Source organism: Copadichromis virginalis, linkage group LG7, assembly GCF_057382275.1.
Source record: "Copadichromis virginalis isolate Kocher_CV1m ecotype Utaka linkage group LG7, C_Virginalis_male_GT1.1, whole genome shotgun sequence".
Lineage (NCBI taxonomy): Eukaryota > Metazoa > Chordata > Actinopteri > Cichliformes > Cichlidae > Copadichromis > Copadichromis virginalis.
The window spans coordinates 9,836,798-9,857,232 of record NC_140624.1 but is presented as its reverse complement, the minus strand read 5'-3'; the positions used below and the strand labels follow the sequence as shown (position 1 = coordinate 9,857,232).

Genomic DNA, 20,435 nt, shown 5'->3' with positions numbered 1-20,435 from the left:
GTCATATAGGAACACTGTACCTCTCCATTGGTAGGTACAAACGCAGATTAAATTAATGGCTAGCTATGTAATATATATATAAAATTATAGAATATTTTGTGGGAGTTATTTCTACTAATAGTAAGCAGGTAGTAAATACAGTAAAAAAAATACTGTCGAAATACTAAAAGTATCCATAAATGACTCAATGTGTATTTACAGCCACTTTAGGTTGGTAATAACTCAGACACAACTGCATATTTTCTAGGACAGTAGGCAACAAGTGGTTAAAAGCACTTCGATTTGCCCGTTAATTTAAGCAACCTTACTTATTTTTCACGGGCTTTCTTGGCCAAAGCCCAAGTTTAATAATGTGCTTTCTATAAACTAGGCTATTACTTTCCAGGTCTTCTTATACAGTTATTGTTCATGGCTATACTCTTTTATAAAAGGTCTACAATCAGACTCAGTAAGTCTTTCCACCTGTGTACTCTTTACACGTGCTTTGGAAGAGGTATATTCATCATTAAAACAAGTAGAAAAACAAAATCAGCACCATGGACAGTTTCAGGAGGGAGGGAAGCAGGTGCAAAATATGACATGAACTTCTCCATAAAGCGAGCAAGATATGTGTGTACATAAGTATATGTGCATAATACTTCAATATAACTGCGGTAATGACTGTCCCAAACAATTGGAAGCACAAATTTCACAGGTCCTGAGCCTCAGTTATGTATAAACAGTAGCTCAGTTTGTTTTTTGTTATTTTCGGAGGCAATCTGTGCTCAGAGATTTCTGTTGACACTCCTGCAGATTATTTGCGCACCGGGAGACACACTTCATAAAACTCAGATTGATCTCCCCTCTCACCAGCTTTCCCAGTGTGCCCTACTACAGTTATTTGTTGACTCACATTCGCACCCACTTCACACATATGTTGGTGAGTTGTCCAGAGGTGACATAAGAGCCTGGACCTGTCTAGCATTATGTGGACAATTTACGCTGCCTATACAACAGTGGTGTAAGTAATTTGTCTTAAAAGATTAGCCAAAACCTCTAACGCACAGGTCTCATGCCTTTTTGATAGTATATACTAGTGCTGTCAAAATTAACGTGTTAACGTAAACTAATCCGCCATTACGGTCAACGCGATTACAATGTCCAAGTAGAGTTAGCCTCGCACGTGCGCAAATGGGCAGTAGATCTGGTAGTGACGGGCAGCTGAAACAATCAACTCAATATGGAAGATGATAAATGCACATTTGCCCTATCGACGGGAAATTTGAGTATTAAAAAAATAACAAGACAGAACAGTCGACCGACATAAAGTATTATGCACATTGTGCAAGAAGGAATTTTCTTTTCACCAAAGCACTTCCAGCTTAAAATATCACATTGACGCGAAGCACACATTAATCGGGAATGCTGCTCGGACTTTGGCTAAAGTGTCAGCCAGCTTGCCACAAACCACTCACGGAGCATCGGGGACTCAGTAAGTCTATCTCTGACATATTGACTGACACAATTGCCAAGTGGATTGCAACAAACTACTGACCTATTAATTATTGTTGAGAATACGCGCTTTAAAAAGCTTTGGTTTCAAGGACTTGAAGCGCCTCCCCAAGAGTGACAGAGAGAGAGAGTGGATACATTTTGTTAACATGAATGTTCGAGATGTTCAATAAACATGTTAAGTGCGTATATTTTCCCTTTTTTCTCGAGTCTGTTTGCTCATGCAAAATGAAATTAGATTAATATAGAATAAAAATGAAGGATATTTACTCAGAATCAGAGAGACTTTATTTATCCCCAAGGGGCAATTAAGATACAACAGAGCAGCATGATGCTAAAAATAAGGACATGGCATAAAGAGGCAATAAGAATGAGATTTAAAAAAAAAAAAAAAAAAACTTAAAATATACAGTATATACACAGTTTTAAAATTACATTGACTGAATACGTGAGTAAATAACTGTAAGTGACTAAAGGTGAATAAAGTGTCGACAGAATAAAAATATTAATTGTGATTTAAATTGTGATTAATCAAAATTAATCCACTGTAACCCTGTGATGAATCTGATTAAACATTTTAATTGTTTGATAGCACTAGTATATGTTATATATTAGTGTATACTTACCTATCAGTATATAGGTTTTTTAAAAAGATGTATTTCACAGGAGAGAACCTGTGTTAAAAGATTCAAGAAATCTATTCAAATTCTCTTTGAATTTAAGGATACATTCTTTGTGTTTATTCTGCATTTACTTTATTGTATTGCATAAATGTCAGTTACAAGCTTAAATATAAAGTTGAAAAAATGTAATTGCAACCAGGCTATTGATCAAGTAATTGCGTTTAATCGCAATTAATTACAGAAAATTGTGAGATTAATTACATCATTTTTTTAATCTATTGATAGAGCTAGTATATCCCTAATACAATGCTTTTGTTAAACTGATTTTATATAAAGAGTCACAGGTTTTCAAAACTATAAAATAGTCTGTACACAGCCCTACAATGTTATCTGTGTGTATGTGTGTGCATGCAAGTGCGCATGTCTGAGCAGAACAGTTTAAGTCCAAAACCATTATAGTGAAGACACTTTCTGTCCTGAAGATTTCAAAGAGAGGTTTAAGGCTTAAGATTCAGCTATTTGGCTGTGGTTAATTTGGTTTAGGGTAAACATGTGGTTTGGGTTAGGGCAGTGGTTCCCAAACTCTTTTTGCTAGGCCCCCCTTTGTTTTACAAGAAAAATGTTCGTGCCCCCCACCACCACCACCACCACCACCACCCCACACGCACAAACACATCCTCCAACCACACACACCCATATTTTGCTCCACTGCGGTTTATTTCACACCTCAAACATTTAGTAAACAATTAAGCAAATACAAGTAAACTGCAATAAATGACAGGTAGTAATAAAATAAACTACTAACTCTTTTACGCTACGTCCGCACCTACACGGGTATTTTTGAAAACGCAGCTGTTTCGTCCACACGTAAACGGCGTTTCGAATCACCGAAAACTGAGATTTTTTAAAACTCCCTTTTTGCGTTTACGTGTGGACGAGGAATACAGAGTTCGTCGCGCAACGTCAAAGGTATGTGCCTTTTTTCACGTCACGCTGTGCGCCACGTTATTGTTTACATGAGATGAATTGCAGAGAGACAAAATACTGTTACTGTTAATCTGACTATCTGCAGGTTTTACACGCTTACATACACACAGAGTTACTGTCCCTCCATTTAGAAAGGCAGAGGCGTCACGGTGTAATTATTTTACCTGTAGTTGTTTTTTTTCCTGTGTAATAATATTCAACATTGTTATCAATACATTTTTCAAAAAATGCCTCTCTGTGCAAAATGGGTTTAAACACATAAACAGCTGTAGGATACTGTTAGTCCGTGATTTGAACCAGGGGAACAAATCGTGGCAGGAACTGCCTGATATTATTTGTATCCCGCTGTAACTTTACTGTATAAAGAGCTAACATCTCCAAAATGTCAGGAGTAATTAGTCATTACAACAAGTGTTTGTGAACTAAAAATCAAGAATGTGGGATACTGTTTGTCCCTGATTTGAACAGCCCAGCACGTGCTCCCGACGAAGGGAAAACCAATTATGCAGGGGAGACCTACCTTGGCACTTGTACAGGTGAAACCAAAGGGAAGATATGCTTCACCATATTTTCTAGTCTTTGGCTTAGAATGAAGTTGGTTTGGAAACATATTCAGCTATGCTTCATCTCCTGCTTTGCGTTTCTGTAGGCGCCCCGTGCTAGCAGTGTCCAAGCGTTTTGTTCCCCCCACTTTTCCCTGCCATGGCTCTGCGCCCCCCCCTAGGGGGCGGGCCCCACACTTTGGGAAGGTCTGGGTTAGGGTAATGTGTGTATTACTGTGTATTACCTGGTGTATCTCCTGCCAGCCATTCTCATCCACACAGCCGACCTGTGCATGATCGTGCAGCAGCAGCTCACAGCAGTAGGGATCTCCTCCTACCATCGAACTGTGGTAGAGAGGAGTTAGCCCCCTGCTGTCTTTATAGTCAGGAGATGCACCCAAGTCCAACAGCGTCTAGTGGGAAAAGAGGCAAGTTTAAGGTTTTAAGTCACCAGTTTTGGTTGAATTTTCACAGTGAAATGGGAAGATAAAAGAGACCTTTGCATGGATGAATAACAATAACCAAAAATAATAAATAATAATTAAAATACAAGTTAATGTTTACACTTTACTAGTTAAAGATACAAGATAAAAGCTTTTTTAAAGTTGTTTTCTATTGCTGTTATGACGCTAAGAATATCAGCATTAGGGCTGCCACAAACGATTATTTTGATAGTCGACTAGTCACCGATTATTTTTGCAATTAGTCGACTAATCAGATCATGCATCCATTGAACATAAAACATACAGCTTATTGCACCAGAATGCATCTGCTCTTATATGACTATCATTAGCTTACAGCTTTAAGTGTTTAAGATATGTGCTAACTAAAAATAAAGACAAGATGATAGTTTATTAAATTTTAATGAAGTTTGCAGATTGCTTCGGTGGAGTTTAATAAACTCAGCCGTCTGCTCCTTGCTATCTAAAATATAACTGGACACCGGAGTATATTCTCGAGCATCTCACACTTCTGATAATCAGTTGTCTGCTTGACGTTTATTCAGCTGTGTAAAAACTATAACTTTAATCTCAGCCAAACCGATTTACTCAGGAACAAATAAAATACTGAAAAAAGCCAAACAATAAGATTTTTAAGTTATCTAAGTGATTTGTATATGTTTAACCTGAGTAGCGAAAGATAGCAGTGGGTGTGAAAACGAGTCCACTGGCTCTAGTGAGCCTGTAACCCCGGCTAGCTAAGAAGCTAGTGGGTAACAGACATCTCTGAAAACGTCTGAGCGCTTTTGAAAATATGTGGTGTCTTGATAAACTGAGCAGATATTTGAGGTTTACACAGCTACATTCTCATCTGAAAATATGTTAAACGTTTATTTTGTGACCCAGAAAGAATAATAAGAGTAACATTAAAACTAACTAGCTGCCGCCATTGTTGGAAACTGCGCTGGGCCGCGCTATGAACTCTGGGACACAGTTTCTTCTTCTTTGGCGTTTAACGGCAACTGGCATCCTTGTACATGCAGTGCTGCCATCTTCTGTTTCAGTCCGTTATTACACTCTTAAATCCTACTACTTATTCCTGCGGCTTTTGTGATCTTACAAAGCTTCAAACGATGCGTCGACTATTAAATCAGTCCTCGACGATTTTGATAATTGACGTAATTGTGACTAGTCGACTAATCGTGGCAGCCCTAATCAGCATCCTCCTTTCCTCCCACTTATTTTCCTTCCAATTCTTGAATTCTGTCACCCTAAAGGTCTCACTTAATTCCATCCATCCATCCATCCATTCATGCTGTCATAAGCTGATAGCATGAAGCTGTCATAGGCTGAGAGATCAGGCACACACTGGACAGGCTGCCAGTTCTTTATACTGTTTAACATTAAATTTATAATTCTTGTGTGTTCAAATGCTGAACCTTGCATGTTCAGGCACCTGTTTATGTTAAAGAGCTACTGTAGGCTTATAATAGAAAGCCAGTAGAAAGCTGACATCATCCAATCAAGGCTTGTTGAGAGGCTCAGGAAAAAGCTGGCAGTACTTTTTAGGCTGTAGCTACTGCAATTTGTAACTCTCTCCTATTGGATCTGTAGGATCATTCAATACCATAACTGTGGTATCAAAAGTGGAAATAACTCATTCCAGTTTCAACAGTTCAGTTTCAACAGGAAACATGACTCACACAACCCATTTCATTTGGGTTACAAGCCTCCTCAAACCAGACACATGCAAGGCCATTCAGTGATTCAGTGATTATGTCAGCATATTCAAAGTTCAATCTCACACATTTAGTAAGTGCCCTCTGTGCTCGATAGCTCAAGCACCTGCTGCCAGACATTACCTGCCCATACATTCTCCTTTTCTAGACGGGGAGTTTGCATGAATGTGGTTGAGCCGGCTGAACTGTATATACGTGTGAAATGTGCTCACTATAAGTGCTGTATGGTTTTTGCTGCGCACGGCCTTGTGCAGAGCAGTAATCCCATCTTTTGTTCTGAAGTCCAGATGTGCCCCTCCACTTTTCAGCACCTTGATGAGCTCTGCACAGCTCTCCAGCTGTGCTGCTAGCGTTAGAGGACATTCTGCAAGCACAAGGAAGCAAAGAACACTTTTGAAAACTCAGCTTATTTCCACTGACATTATTGTGCATTCTTCCCCCAAAACATCCACCACTTGAATCGCTGCATTTTTTTTGGGACAAAATTGTCTGTGGCTTTACATTTTCAATGACTCTGCAGTTGGATCACTGCCTTTTTCAGTCGAGATTGTCACCCTCCTGTCTGCTGGCTGCTTCCAGTTGGTGTTAAATCAGCCTATTCTCATGTTTCCCTCACTTCGCAGCTCATCTGCTACACTACAGGTCACCCAGCATTGAAATCTCCTTTATGACTGGACAAACATTTGCATATACACGAGGAGATTAGCAAAGAGAGTAATCCAGCTTTACCCGCTATGCAGAAGGCTTATTTCAGAAAATCCATATATGGTCATTTGTGATGAAGACAGAAGGAGAGAAATGACAAATCAAGGATGGAGAAAAACAATCATCAACAATAAGTAAACTCAAGTATGGCAGGGATGGAAATCTTAGCAGACTTGCTCACCTCCTGTGTCTGGATCATGGAAGTTAGGGTCCAGGCCTTTTTCCAGGAACCTTGAGACCTTTTCAATGTTCCTCTGCTGCACATACTCCATGAATTTCTTCAGGTTTGCCTAATGGAGGGAGACAAGGGAACGGGGAGTAGGGGAAGAGGAGGAAGAAACAGCTGTGATTGGATGATGTCAGACTCCTGTGGATGGGGATGTTTAATAATGCAGTCCAGAGATGAAAGCTGAAGTCATTGCTTACGCTCCTTCTGTGTTTGAAGGTTTTATTTCTGTTCAGTCATGGCAAGCTAATGGAACATGTTCAGAAGATACGGTATATAAGCTATTATAGGACAGACCAAAAAAAGAAATGGACAGAGCTGCAAAACAGCACTGAAAGGGAGAGTTTTCCTTTGGAGATTAGCGGCAAGAAAATGAGATCCTGAGGCTAACGTCATATTTTGAGTTCAGATGTAATGGTTATAACACACACACACACACACACACACACACACACACACACACACACAACAATGGCTCTACAATTAATGTTTAAAACCACTTTCATAAAACAAGCACACAGTCAGAAGCACAAGCTCACATGTAAATCATATCCACTCTAAAATACACAGACACACACAACACTTAATTTCCTTTGTGACTTATGATTAAAAATATTCATCACCTTTACCAATACGAGTGCAAGCCTGTAGAGTATAAAGCGAGAAATGAAGCTGTGAGCAAGGCACCAGTGCTAACACTTCATAATAGATTAAAATAGTCTGACGAATCAGGGCAACAATAAATCTAAAATGCAAAAGTGAAGCCTAGAATTGTACCAATAAGAATGTACTGTAGTTACAGAAGACAAAAGGAATTATTGAGAGAAATTGACCAAACAAAATTTTAATACTGAACACATAAACTGTCAATAAAAAACATGGATGATTGCCTAATATCATCTCCAGGATGTAATTATAAAATATCTGCAGCATCCCAAATGAGATTTACAGAGAACTTTCATTACTCCTTCATTCTCTCAAGGTCTTCCAGTTTCTCTCATTACATAATATCCGCATGTACTAAAGCCTCGAGACTCATAAACTCATTACATTTCACACAACTTAATGAAGACATGTAACGCAACAAATTTAAACGCGTGCTTACCAACACGAGCACTCACATGCAGTAACGAGAACAAAAAGCAGCAGCCATTTGACACTCACCATGTGCAGCATCATATACTGTTTATCCCACGCTCTGAAAGTCACACGATACAACACCTTCCAAAATTTCACATCACACACCTCCTTTCTCTTCTCACCAAGTCATCTGCAACCCGCTTGCCTCTACAAGCCCGTGTCTTGTAGACAGACACCACTGACATGCTGTGAGCAGCTGCCGACTGCTACTCTCACTATCTCCAAGTCAAACTGAGAGAAATTCACTTTGGCTTTTCCCTTTTTTTTTTCTTTTTACAACGTTCAGAGAGGCAGTTGTTATGGTGATGGGATACAAAGACAGCTCTGGCAGCCAATGTACACGAGTGGGAAGAGCATTGAGGTTGGGTTTGTGAATGTGTTACGAACGAGTGTGGTTGTGTGTCCTGCATAAAACCTAGGATAATGCCTTGAAGAGGCTCAGGGATGATTTGCCAGTGATCAGCTGGATCTGATGTGTGTTTTATTGCCTGTTGAACAGAAGACAGACAAAAAGCCTGGATAATGATTTATTTGCTTTGGTGAAGGTCTTAATGAACTCTTTATATTCTTCTCCCTTTTGCTGTCTTTCTGTCAGTGTTACACACAAAGAAGGATGCACACTTTTTTATTTTCTCGACATGCTGACGTTTGACTAAAAATTCTGAAAATAATTAAAATGGTGACAGTCTGTCATACATCAAATTAAAACGCCAAACCGCTGCGACTAAACTCAGTATGCTTTACCTGTAAGGCCAGTAATTTGCCATAATACAAATGAAAATACATTTTAATAATCTCTACCTTGAAAACAAAGGTCAAAAGATTTTGTTCAGTTATTCCAAAATATCTGCTAAATATCAAACAGACAGTTTATTTACAACCCAACCAGATTAGCGTGACTTGGTCTACAAATCTATCATAATGAAGTGAAATGATGACATGGCATGGCTTGCTAATGTTAACTGAGTGCCACAACTAAACAAGCATAAAGGTAAAGAAAAAAAGTAGGCAAGACAGATTTACAGTACAGCTCAACCAAAAATACTCCACAAATCATCCTGATTTTATCTTTGGGCCAGATAAAAAAAATAATCAAACTTTAATCTCTGCACCTCTTTTATGTCTCCTCCTTTAGATGTTGCAATTCTCTTTCTTCCCGAATAAGTTAAAAACTTCCTGTCATCTTTCCAGCTTGAACAAAATACTGAAGAAAAGACTTCAGTGGGCTCAAGGAGAGCATTCATCAATTTACTTCAACCATTTGTGCACTGATTACCTATTACTTTTACTAGGAACCACTTAACAGTAGGTAAGTCTATCGTCTACATGTCTGTGAAGGTTCTCAGTCATCCAGGTCATCGTAGTCAAAGGAGCTTGCAAAGAAAAGCGTCTGGACTTCTTTAAGTTGCTTGAAGACGTTTCACCTCTCATCCGAGAAGCTTCTTCAGTTCTAAGGTCAAATGGTGGAGAGTCCCAGATATAAACCTAGTGGGAGTATCCCCCCACAGAGGGACAAAAGGACCCCCTGATGATCCTCTAATCGCCTGAGCCAAGGTGTGAAACTGGGTGTGGGTCCCAATCAGCCAGAGTTTCGGGTGTGTTCATTGTGAAACCTGGCCCCACCTTATCATGCGAATTCCTGAGGTCAGATGGCCCAGGATGTGAGTGGGCGTTAAGGCGTCTGGGAAGGGATCTCAAAACTGGATTATAGATGGCAGAGAGTTGGTGTCGTAAACCCCTGCCTCTGTTCAAAGATGGTCGCTCACAGGACCCACACCCAGTTTCACACCTTGGCTCAGGCGAAACGTCTTCAAGCAACTTAAAGAAGTCCAGACGCTTTTCTTTGCAAGCTCCTTTGACTCTATCGTCTACATTTTTACTTCATTATGCAAGATTGTGCATATACACAGAGCAGACTGGCACATGGAATAAGAGTCTCCTCCATAGTAGTGTGTTCACATTTCATTCAATCATTTGCCAAGGCTCATTTACACATTACTGTGGCAAGTCTTCCTTATTAGTCACTGGTTATCATTGATCCAGTCTTAGATATAGTATTCTTTCCATTGTTTTCCAGAAAGAACAATAGTGGAAAAATCAAAATTTAATACTCAACATACAAACAATGAAAAAAACAGAAAAATCAGCAAATGAGAGAGAGAGAAAGAGAGCAATGGCGAATAAGAAAGCACAGGCAGATGAGTGTCAGAGGTGATTTCCAAAAGAAGGATTGAAAGAGAGAAAGCTACAAGAAGATAGAGAGGCCTGCTATGATGTATGGTTCGGAGATGGAGGGACTGACAAAATCCAGGAGTTGAGCATGATAAGATTTGTAAGGGTTTTATAATTTATAAGAGTATGATAAGACCCATATAAGATATATGGGTCTCGGACCCAGCGTTTTTGAGTTTATTCTGCATTTTTGAGCTTCTCATGCTAGGTTGTGGTTATTAGTTCTTGTGTTGTCATGTCTGCGTCTCCATGTTTCCTGTTTTATTCTGAAAGAGTTTTATTCTGAAAGAGTCTTTTGTTCTTTGCTCATTGTATCTAGTTTCCCTTCCCGCGTCCCGTCATTATGTTAATTTCTGCTGTTTCCCCATGTGTTCCCACTTTCCCTGATCACCTCCTGTTTTCTGTGTTTCATTGTCAGGTCGTCTGTTATTCTAGCCACATTTTTCATAGTTTATCATTGTGTTCACAGTTTTTTCATAGTTTGCCACAGTTTTCATGGTTTTTGCTGCTTTCAGCCAAAATAAAGGCTCCTGCAACTCCTCTCTCCGCATCTGCTTTTGGGCCCTGTTCACAACACTGGCGTACCCCGCCGTGACAGTATCATAGGACATAAAAGATTCTTGGATGTACTGAAGGAGGACAACAGCAGGCTGGTGTGACAGAAGAGGATGATGGGGATAGAGTGAGATAGAGGGAGATGATCGACTTCAATGACACCTAAAGTGAGAAGGAGAAGAAAAAGAAGGCAAAGAAGAAGAAGCAGTAAATCTGCACACAGTCTGTACACATTTTTTGTTCTCGGCTTGCCTTGCTCATATAAACATCCTTACAGTTCCACAGTTTGCAATCTCAAGAGATATCACCCGAACTGAGCAAAAACATGCACGGTCACATCCCTGCATGCATCAGCTTTACTCATGAGAGCATGGGCAACAACATCACAGTAACCTCTGTCTCTATAGAGGAAAGGTAATCCCAGCAAAGAGAAGCACTGAGAGAACAAATGGCATTATTCTGCTCTGCTTCGGCCACACATAGGCCACACATACATACTGTTTCAATGACAGAATTTTAAAATGTGTTATTTCAGAGTTTCTGCTGCACAAAACGGCTAAACATATTTTCTGTAAGTAGTTACTATAAGTGTCATTAGAATACCTCATGTTGCAAACTGAGTACATGCTAGTTTTTTTTTTTTATAAGGAATATGTGTCTTGAGCTTTGACTTGAACTTTCAAAATAAGACAAATGGTCAAAGCGGATTTTGTGCATACACTATTACAATAGTGATGAAGCACCCCTGCAGTGTTGGATCAAGAAAACAGAGAATGAGAGAGAGGGTCAGGTAGGAAGAACTGAATGGCAGTATGTATAATCTATGGCAATTTACCAGCTCAATAAATCAAGAATATATCCTCTTGTTCCTGCTTGAGGCTTGGTAATAAGTTGGTAATAAGGGCAGCGTTCTTATTCTTGAACCCACAACGTTTAACATCTATGAAGTGGAGGGATTTGTCCCTGATTAATTGAGGATTCTGAAAACTGAATACATTTTGTCATATGTGGATAGGTGACTTTGAATAGGGTCACAAATCAGTGGCAAGCAGTGAGTGGAAGAGCTACTCCAGCTGGCAAGAGAAGAGAGGATAAAGGTTTCTTCTTTTACTTCAGTACCCCGAAGAGGTTCTTGTCTCTTCCACCACTAAAGAGGGATTATCTGCCACTACTTCATAAAAGCCAGGGAAGGAGGCCAGAAATTATAGAGACAACACAAATCCCCCTGTGCAGCTATTTTCTCTTGGTCTTTTGCCCCCCTTTCATAAAAGATTTTTCATAACTTCACACAAAGAGACGCGAACACTTCATGTCCTATTTAATAGCACATATACACTCAGGTTTAAACAGAACCCAGAGATGAGCCACAAATAAAGAAATCATACACAGCTACAGGAAGTGTGTCAGACACTGTCGCTGCCCCATATTTACACTCACTACCACATGGCTACATAGCCCCTGGTCCCACAGCTGGCCAACAGTACGCTTTGCCATGGGTGAGTGATAATTGCAGTGCTCGCTAACATGATACATATGCATCATATGCTTCTCTAATCTGAGCTGGCTCATAAAATACACACATGCTTTAGGCTGTCATAACTTCTTGGACAATAACTGCAGTAAGAACTACCACACTGGTGTGGTCATGGAGAATCTCTAGGGACTGGCCTACACATTATGGAAGAACATAGCCCCACTATAGATATGGAAGGAATCCTTCACCCAACATAGAACCAGCTGACAGTGCTAGCTATGTAAAGACATGCATATGGTACGATATAATCCCAATATTTGGCAACAAAGACTGTAAAAAATGTTACTGAGCTTACTGTTGGCACAACACAACTGACTCATATGTGGTTACACTTCAACTTATCAGGTGTAGACTGCCATCAGGGAGCTGTCAGACATATTCAGTATGACAGCAATGCAGAAAACATTTATGACTGTGAGTGATAGTCTGACAAACCTGAACCAACACTGTCACTTAGATTCTCAGCAAAACAGCTGACGCTCAATTTGATGTAATTACTGGTAAGAGCCTTTTTAATATAGAAACAACATATCTATGAAATCCCTCCAATGTGAATAGCAGAGAAGTACAAAAAAAATGCTGTCTATGCTTTATTATGTGAAATAGATGTACTTAATATGTTTTTGGCACCAGCAGTCAACCATTAAAAAGGGAAAACTGCCTATTTTTGTGTAGCCACATCAGCAAACACAGACAGCCTTATCTGGCAAAGAGAGTTCCCGATTACGCTGATCTACTCTTTGTTGACAGCCACTTATATAAAGGCTAGAGCAAGAGCAAGCAGGCCTTGACCCCTGTCTCCCAGATGCTTTGTACAGAGTGCTGCAGGGGCACTGCATTTTAATTAGACACAGCAACTGACTGAGACACAACTCCCTGTTAAATACATGCAGAACGGTTTCTGCATCATGCAGTTACATTTTGTAGCTCGTGCAGATTTTAAAAGCAATAAGAAATGAGTTAGTATCCATTTCATGAAAAAAAAAAACAGTAAAACAGAAATAACAGTGGCTTTAGATTAATGTGCTTCAGTGTAATTAAAAAATACAAATGATTAAGCCTCAGAGTGCATGCTGTGAGTAAGACTAAAAAGTACTGGTTAGGACTGGATTTCATTTCGTTGTGAAAGGGAGGTGTATTCAGTGGCAGATAACACAAAAGTAGGTTTTACTTTGATAATAAACAGTGCCAAGATGAGTCGTGAATGAATTAATAAAAAAAAACAAGACTGTCTATTTTAAAGACAGGACAAGGTACGACTATAAAGAAAGCAGGAGGAGAGAGGTTTTAAAATATAAGGATGAGAAACTGTAACCACATCATTAATAAGCTAATTCAGTTGAAAAACATGAGCTTTGTTTCCCATGTAGTGCAATATATTTTATTCTGTATATATATTTCATTATTTTATATACACATACGCATATAATTTATTGCTGTTTGCTTTTCTTTTAGCACCGATGTGGGACAGTGATTCCATTTCATTGTTTGATTGGTTTTTTTTGTAAAGCGTAGACCTCAGGTCTTTGGCAAAACCACTAAGCAGGCAAAGAGGAGGCGGCCACTGGTGGACTGAATCTTCCATTTGATTCAAGCTCAGTATCAAAACAGAGGCTCCTCTTTTTTAAAGCTCTATTCACAAGAAGGAGAGAAAAAAAAGCAGTTTAATGGTTTAACTAGTTTTATTTGTCAGTTTATTTCATAATTCATGAATTTACTGCAGAGTATGAAAGTCTAGAAGCAGGTTCCCATTAAAAATGCAACACAATGAAGTCGTATGGAAGAAAGACAAGAAAAATGGGTCACGTGAGGGGGAGGAATGGGAAGAAAGACAGAAGCACAAAACATGATAAGGGGAGGAAAAATACTGAGAAGAAATGCGAGAGCAAAGCAGCAATCTGTTTACAGTACAGCGTTAGTCTTGTTTTCTGCCTGATGTTTTTGTTGACTCTTAAAGCGAATAAAAGGCACAGCACAACTGCTTTGATGAGCACATCGCACCAAGCACAGTCAGTGTAACAATAAAATCTATTGTACATGCCACACACTTTCTTTTTAAATTTCCAAACAATAAAATGAAACTCTATTTATTATTATTTATTATTATTTAATTATCATATTTCTCACATTTCCTTCAGTGTTTTCTTTCTCCCTGTGGCCATTTTTTTCCCACTTTTCATTTTTCAGCTGTTTCTGATTTTTTTTATTTGTTTCAGTTTTGAGTCTAACACAAAACCTCTCATATCAGGGAGATACAGTGATGGGTCACTACTGGCCAGTTACTTCCTGAGAGGCAGGTTAACCAGATAAGCAGCAAGTTGTAGCAACTTTCGCCTGAACTGATGATCATAAAACAAGGTAAAGGTCACTTCTATTAATCTCAGGTTATTGTTAGTCATTAATAATGGTCTTTGAATAAATTAAAACAAGGTTGGGCAAAAACATTATGTTTTTTCATTAATTTTGGCCTTCGTCTGCTTGTGCCTAACCGAAGCACCTGGAATGGGTCCATGAGCATCTGACGGATTATGTTAAATCTTTTGCCGCTTTCTTTACACAAATAACCAATTTTGTGGAATGGGTCTTCTTGTTCCCTTAGAGGGAAGGGTCAAAGCAAATCAATACAAAGTTCTTGTATCTTTTATTAATCTGATGGGAGCAATTTCTTGCTGAATAACAATGGCCCAATCCATAGGGGTCATTAAATGTGATTATGATGTAAATTGCATCATAAATGCTTCTCAGTCACCAGATGCCATTGGACATCTATGGGAGACCTTTTTGGTTTCCTAATTTTTTACTTCTTTCTACTTAATGCATGTTGTATTCTTCTACAAGCATCTCTTACGATAAGATTTATTATTGTTAACAGCTCAATCTTCACATATTCTCAGCCCTTATCCATGTGTGTCTTGTTCTAGTAGTCCACTTCTCATGAGCATCCCTTGGTCCCGCAACAATCGTGACCAACTAACTTTGGCAAAAAACATCTAATCATCGGGAAAAAGCTCCCCATAAAAAAAAAACTCTTAAACATTGCAGTTTTGGTAATTTGGTAGCAGCCACATAACGTGACTAATATTACAGGAACAAGTCTCTTGGACTGGAAGCTTTCAGTTACTCTTACTCTGAGAGAGCAACCACAGTAACAGAAAATTAACACGACGCGGTCTGAGACTTCTTTGGACAGTCTGAAGAGTCCAGACTTTTGAATCCATCCACCCCACCAAGCTGACTTCTAACTGAATCAACTTTCTAGCACAATTAGGCGATCACCACCAAAGGTGGGACTAACGCTGTAGCTGTTCTCAAAGGCTGTCTAAGTATGTGCAGTACACACTGGTCTCCACTGACTGATATGAGAAAATCAAATCTGCTTAGGGTGGTTGACAATGTTTTAACAACCTGAAGAGATATGACTAGCTCCTAATGCACATAGATATTTTTTAAATTTCAGTTTGATGCATGAACAAAAAAACATTTATTCTTATTCTTTCTACTGAAATGCAGTCGCTTTGTGCACTTTTTCTTTCAATTAACCAAAATCTGTTTTTTGCTGTGGAACAAAACAAGACGCTTGCCTTCATATTCACTGTAAAAATGTGTTTAATATAACATCCGGCTGGTTGATTTAATGAAGCCACCCATTAAAGAACATATTCATTAACCTTTTTGGTTTAATGCGGGTGCTTAAATTCCCCAGAGATAAAGAGCTGCTGCTTACCGCTCAATGCCTGTCACTGCAGATTGTGGTGATTCTTCTTTATCTGTGTGCCTATAAGTACAATATGCTGTCTCTATTTGTGCTTCTTTGGATCTCAGCCCATGTTTGTCTGAGAGCACAAAAGCTTCAGTAATCTCCAATATCCATACCTAACAGGCTTAAAGTGTAATGCTCTTAGCTACAAAATGACCAATATACTGTATGACAGAGTGAGGATTTGATCCTAAAGAGGAGGATTTTCTGTGAGGGAATCTTCAACCTTTACTATATTGCAGCAAAATAAATCGCTGAGTAATTTGATACAGTCTGAAGCTTACAGTGAGTCAAACGCCACAAAAAAAATGGCACTAGAGGCTTAAGGATGAAATTTCCTGGACACATTCACAATCATATGGACCCACACAAACACACAACTACACAGGAAAAAAACACTAATTCATAATTTAGCGCACTAAACACACACATTTTATTCATGATGTATGAGTGCAGTAAAAAAGCCTGCACTCTAACATAGTGAGGAGTGCTGTTACCATGGCAGCAGCATCTAACACATAATTCACTGGTATAAATGCTTCTGTATAACAGAAAAGTCACATTTACACCTCTCTAGTGCACGCCGTTTTCATGGCCACCAGGCGGCGATACCTGTTGTTGCAAATAGACTTTTGGTCCTATAGAAGTCTACGGCTTTACAGCTATCTGACTTGACCTCAGGAAACACTTCTCTGGTGAGTTTCACTTATTTTGAGGATCATTGAAGTAAAAATCAAGTCTGTAAATCTCACTTATGCTGTGTTTCAAAGACCCCAGGGAATACCTACAGTATGCTCACTGGTGATTATGTCGAAAATGCCAATTTTGAGTACTTTGCAAACCAGTCGGTGGCATCATGGTAGGTAGATCTATCTTCTAAACTGTCTATGAGGAAATCATATGAGACACAGTCATTATCATCATAATCATCATAACTGCAATAGCTAAACAACTTGCCCCCTGCATGTTCTCTCTGGTTTGAAATGTAGAATATTATGTAGTCCTTTAACGGAGATTTCTTTCTGATTGTGTAGGATAGCAAGGAAAGGAAACACAAACGGAGAAGTTACAAAAAAAAGTCTCTGCTTTCTAAAGCCAGGCTCGAGCTGGATTCCTGCCATTTGCTGACACTGCTTGCACATGCCAGTATAGGTACTCTGTTACCTACTGCTACTTCAAATGGGACAAAATGACTGACACAATTCTTCTGTCAGAAAACATGCAAACATGCATATGAAATTTCCCCTTGTGTGACTAATAAAGGTATATCAATTCAATTCAATTCAATTCAATTCAAAACATGCCATTTTTTAGCATGTGACAATTTGTCACCATTTATTCATCATTAATATTGTTGTAAGTACCAAAAATAGCTGCTTGGGCTAATGCTCCTGGTAAAATAGCAGGACTCAACAATACACGTCTTCATACAAATCCTAAATTTGAAGAGCATAAACTTCAAGACAAACAAGTTTCTACAACACAAACTATTGTGCATTTACTGTCGCAGGTTGGGTACTGAAATAAGAACAATGCCAGAGCACCTGCAGAGCCTGTTGTAACAGTAACCTAGATTTACTACTATTAACATGAGTCATTTTAGCAGTAGTGTGCTGTGTCTAACCTCTGTGGCCCGGTATCTCGTAGCTTTCTCTGAACGTAGCAGCATGGTTCCTCCTGAGTAATCCTTTTTAGAAAAAAAGACAGATTTTCGACGTCTGTATAATAACTACCACTCCTCTTGATGAAGTACAGTTTATGAGGGTGGGACAGTGGGAGCTTTCTGAAAGGGTTAGCTAAAGGCTTGAACAAAGCAGAATAAAGCCACTGCCTCTTTCCCGCTCAACAACTCACACACAAAGTTGCAGAGCAAAGGCTTATTGTATGGGATCCCACACACCCCCAACCCACCCACCCATCCAGCAGCAACCAAATCCACCCACCCTCCTGACCACACTGGCAGTACAGTTTTGTCCAGCATTGTCCCTCCCATCAGGACAAGTGCGCTCTGGCATACCTGCCAACAGTTTAATACAATTCATTAAAAAAAAATGGACAAAGAGACATAAACAGGAACAGAGAGTAGAGCTTTGTCTACGGTTTATATAGAAAGGCATATATAGAAACAAGGCAGCATATTCATCGTTCTACTGTAATACACCATACAAAGGCTTGGTATGTGGCTAAATTTATGCCAGTTACAGTGCAATAGAATCAAAATAAACATACTATAGTAGGCAAATATTTAAAACTACCTGATTGTAACATATATACTTGAGGACCGAAATAAATTGACATTTTGGTACATATATACAGTAAGTGTGGCAACAGTAAAAGAAGTATCTACAGTAATATCTACTGTAACTAACCCGACCGGGGGGGGTCGGGTTAGTTACAGTAGATATTACTGTAGATACTTCTTTTACTGTTGCCACACTTACTGTATATATGTACCAAAATTACTGTAGGTTTTCAGATGAGTAATAACTAATAGAGATAAAGTTCATACATTCCGTCACATGAAATATGAAAACCCAGCTGTGTTGTTGCTTGTAGGGGTAACTGTCATTTTGTGTGTTTGTAAGCAGGGTGGTCAGGGAGGATGAGGGGAATGCATGCAGTCATCAGAATCAAAGAGTTCAGAGAAAGAAAGAGCTGAATCAGGTCCAGTCACGTGCTTTCAAACTGACACCAGGACAGAGTCACATGGACAGCGCGGGGATATACTCAGGGGATGGAACACAACTGAGTCAAACCTGAGTAAAACTTCTGTCTAAATAGAAATTAAAATATGGCAAAACGTACCCTTTCTCTCTTAAACAGGCCTACAGGTTACTGAGAGAGAACAGAAGGGAGCAGGCAGAAAGCCAAAGGCTGAAGCAGGGGGTATGTGGGTAGTGAATTTATTCAGCCTGATGATTATTAGAAACTCCATTGTACTTTATGCCTCTGGCATCCTATTTTTCAGCCATCTATTCATGGAGCCTGACCTAGAATGACAACTCTCCAGTTAGTGCAATGTTTTTGTTTTTTTCATTGTGAAGACTTGGGCAATGAGATGTAAAAACATCAAGACTAAACAGCAAGTCTTACTCCAGTAAAGGCAGAAATGGATGGATTGATGGAGGAAACCGTATTTTAAATTTTAAGTTAGCTCGCTTATGAAATACTGGCATGCCAAACAAACAACTGATTGCTTCCTTTGGGAATTATATAGGCCAACTGGTAATTTTAAATGCCATGGGTGTGAATTTGAGAGGCTGCCTGTTTCTCTGTATTGGCCCCAATGTGGACTGATGAACTGTCCAGGGCCTTTTGGCAGATAAGCTGGTTCCAGTCTAACTTTTAAATAAAATCTCACGTTTAAAGATTCAGTGGTTAATATTGCCAAGATTTGTTACTTATAAATATACTTATCCAGAAACAGTAATACCATTATGAATGATCTGAAATGTGGTGCAGGTATTTTGTGACGGAGGAAAGTACAAATATCAGAATTATATAACACACACAATCATGTAATTATGTAATTACCTAGCAAATTCTGCCCATTACACCCTACTTTATCTTTTATTCAGTAAACACTGCATAGGGGATGACTGAGTAGACCAGGGGTAGGCAACTCCAGGCCTCAAGTGCCGGTGTCCTGCAGGTTTTAGACATCACCCTGTGTCAACACAGCTGAATCAAATCATTAGTTCATTCCCAGGCCTCTGGAGAACTTCAAGACATGTTGAGGAGGTAATCAGCTGTGTTGGATCAAGGACACATCTAAAACCTGCAGGACACCGGCACTCGAGGCCTGGAGTTGCCTACCCCTGGAGTAGACAATCTGAACACAATAGAACAAATCTGTACAGTGGGAACACATTTCCACCTACCTGCCAACTTAATACTTCAACAGGTTAAAGTAGATCTCCAAAAGTTGATTCTGTTCATCTGGACGTAGCGTTTTGTGTGACTGAAACCAGCCCACTGAAGGGACAATGGGCTGGGAGGTCAGTTCCTTAATCTTAATTATGCAAATTCTCATGACCATTGATCAACAACCACTGACCAAAACCCACTGATCAAAGACCACTGATCTATAGCCCCCTCCTCAATTCTGAATCATCCCTTCAGTGGGCTGGTTTCAGTCATTATGCAAATGTACTGTTAATACGATTTGGGGAAACCTGCAGTCAGCTGAGACTGAAGAAGTCACTTGGATGAGTGACGAAACGTTTCTCCCACAAAACGCTACGTCCAGATGAACAGAATCAACTTTTGGAGATTTACTTTCCTGGATGATTGAGAATGCATCAAGACAAAGGTTAAAATAGAGTTTTTGTGTTGTGTTGTTGTGGGTGTGCAAATGTGCAAATTTATCTGAATTACAACAATAGAGTCTAATGAATTAGTATCATCAGTACCTATAAACAGACACCCACATACAGATTAGCGAGGTGTATTTTACAGAGCTTG

At 39.3% G+C, this 20,435-nt stretch overlaps 1 protein-coding gene across 1 annotated transcript in view; it reads right to left on the bottom strand.

Moving 5' to 3' along the window:
- The window catches only part of shank3a (SH3 and multiple ankyrin repeat domains 3a), a 255,418-nt gene that overhangs the window by 95,184 nt on the left and 139,799 nt on the right, over positions 1-20,435 (bottom strand). The window contains exons 6-8 of the mRNA XM_085461600.1: positions 6,709-6,817; positions 6,035-6,186; positions 3,889-4,056 (exon numbers count right to left, since the gene is read on the bottom strand). Coding sequence (XP_085317726.1) covers positions 3,889-4,056; positions 6,035-6,186; positions 6,709-6,817 — 429 coding nt within the window. The remainder of the gene's footprint in view (positions 1-3,888; positions 4,057-6,034; positions 6,187-6,708; positions 6,818-20,435) is intronic.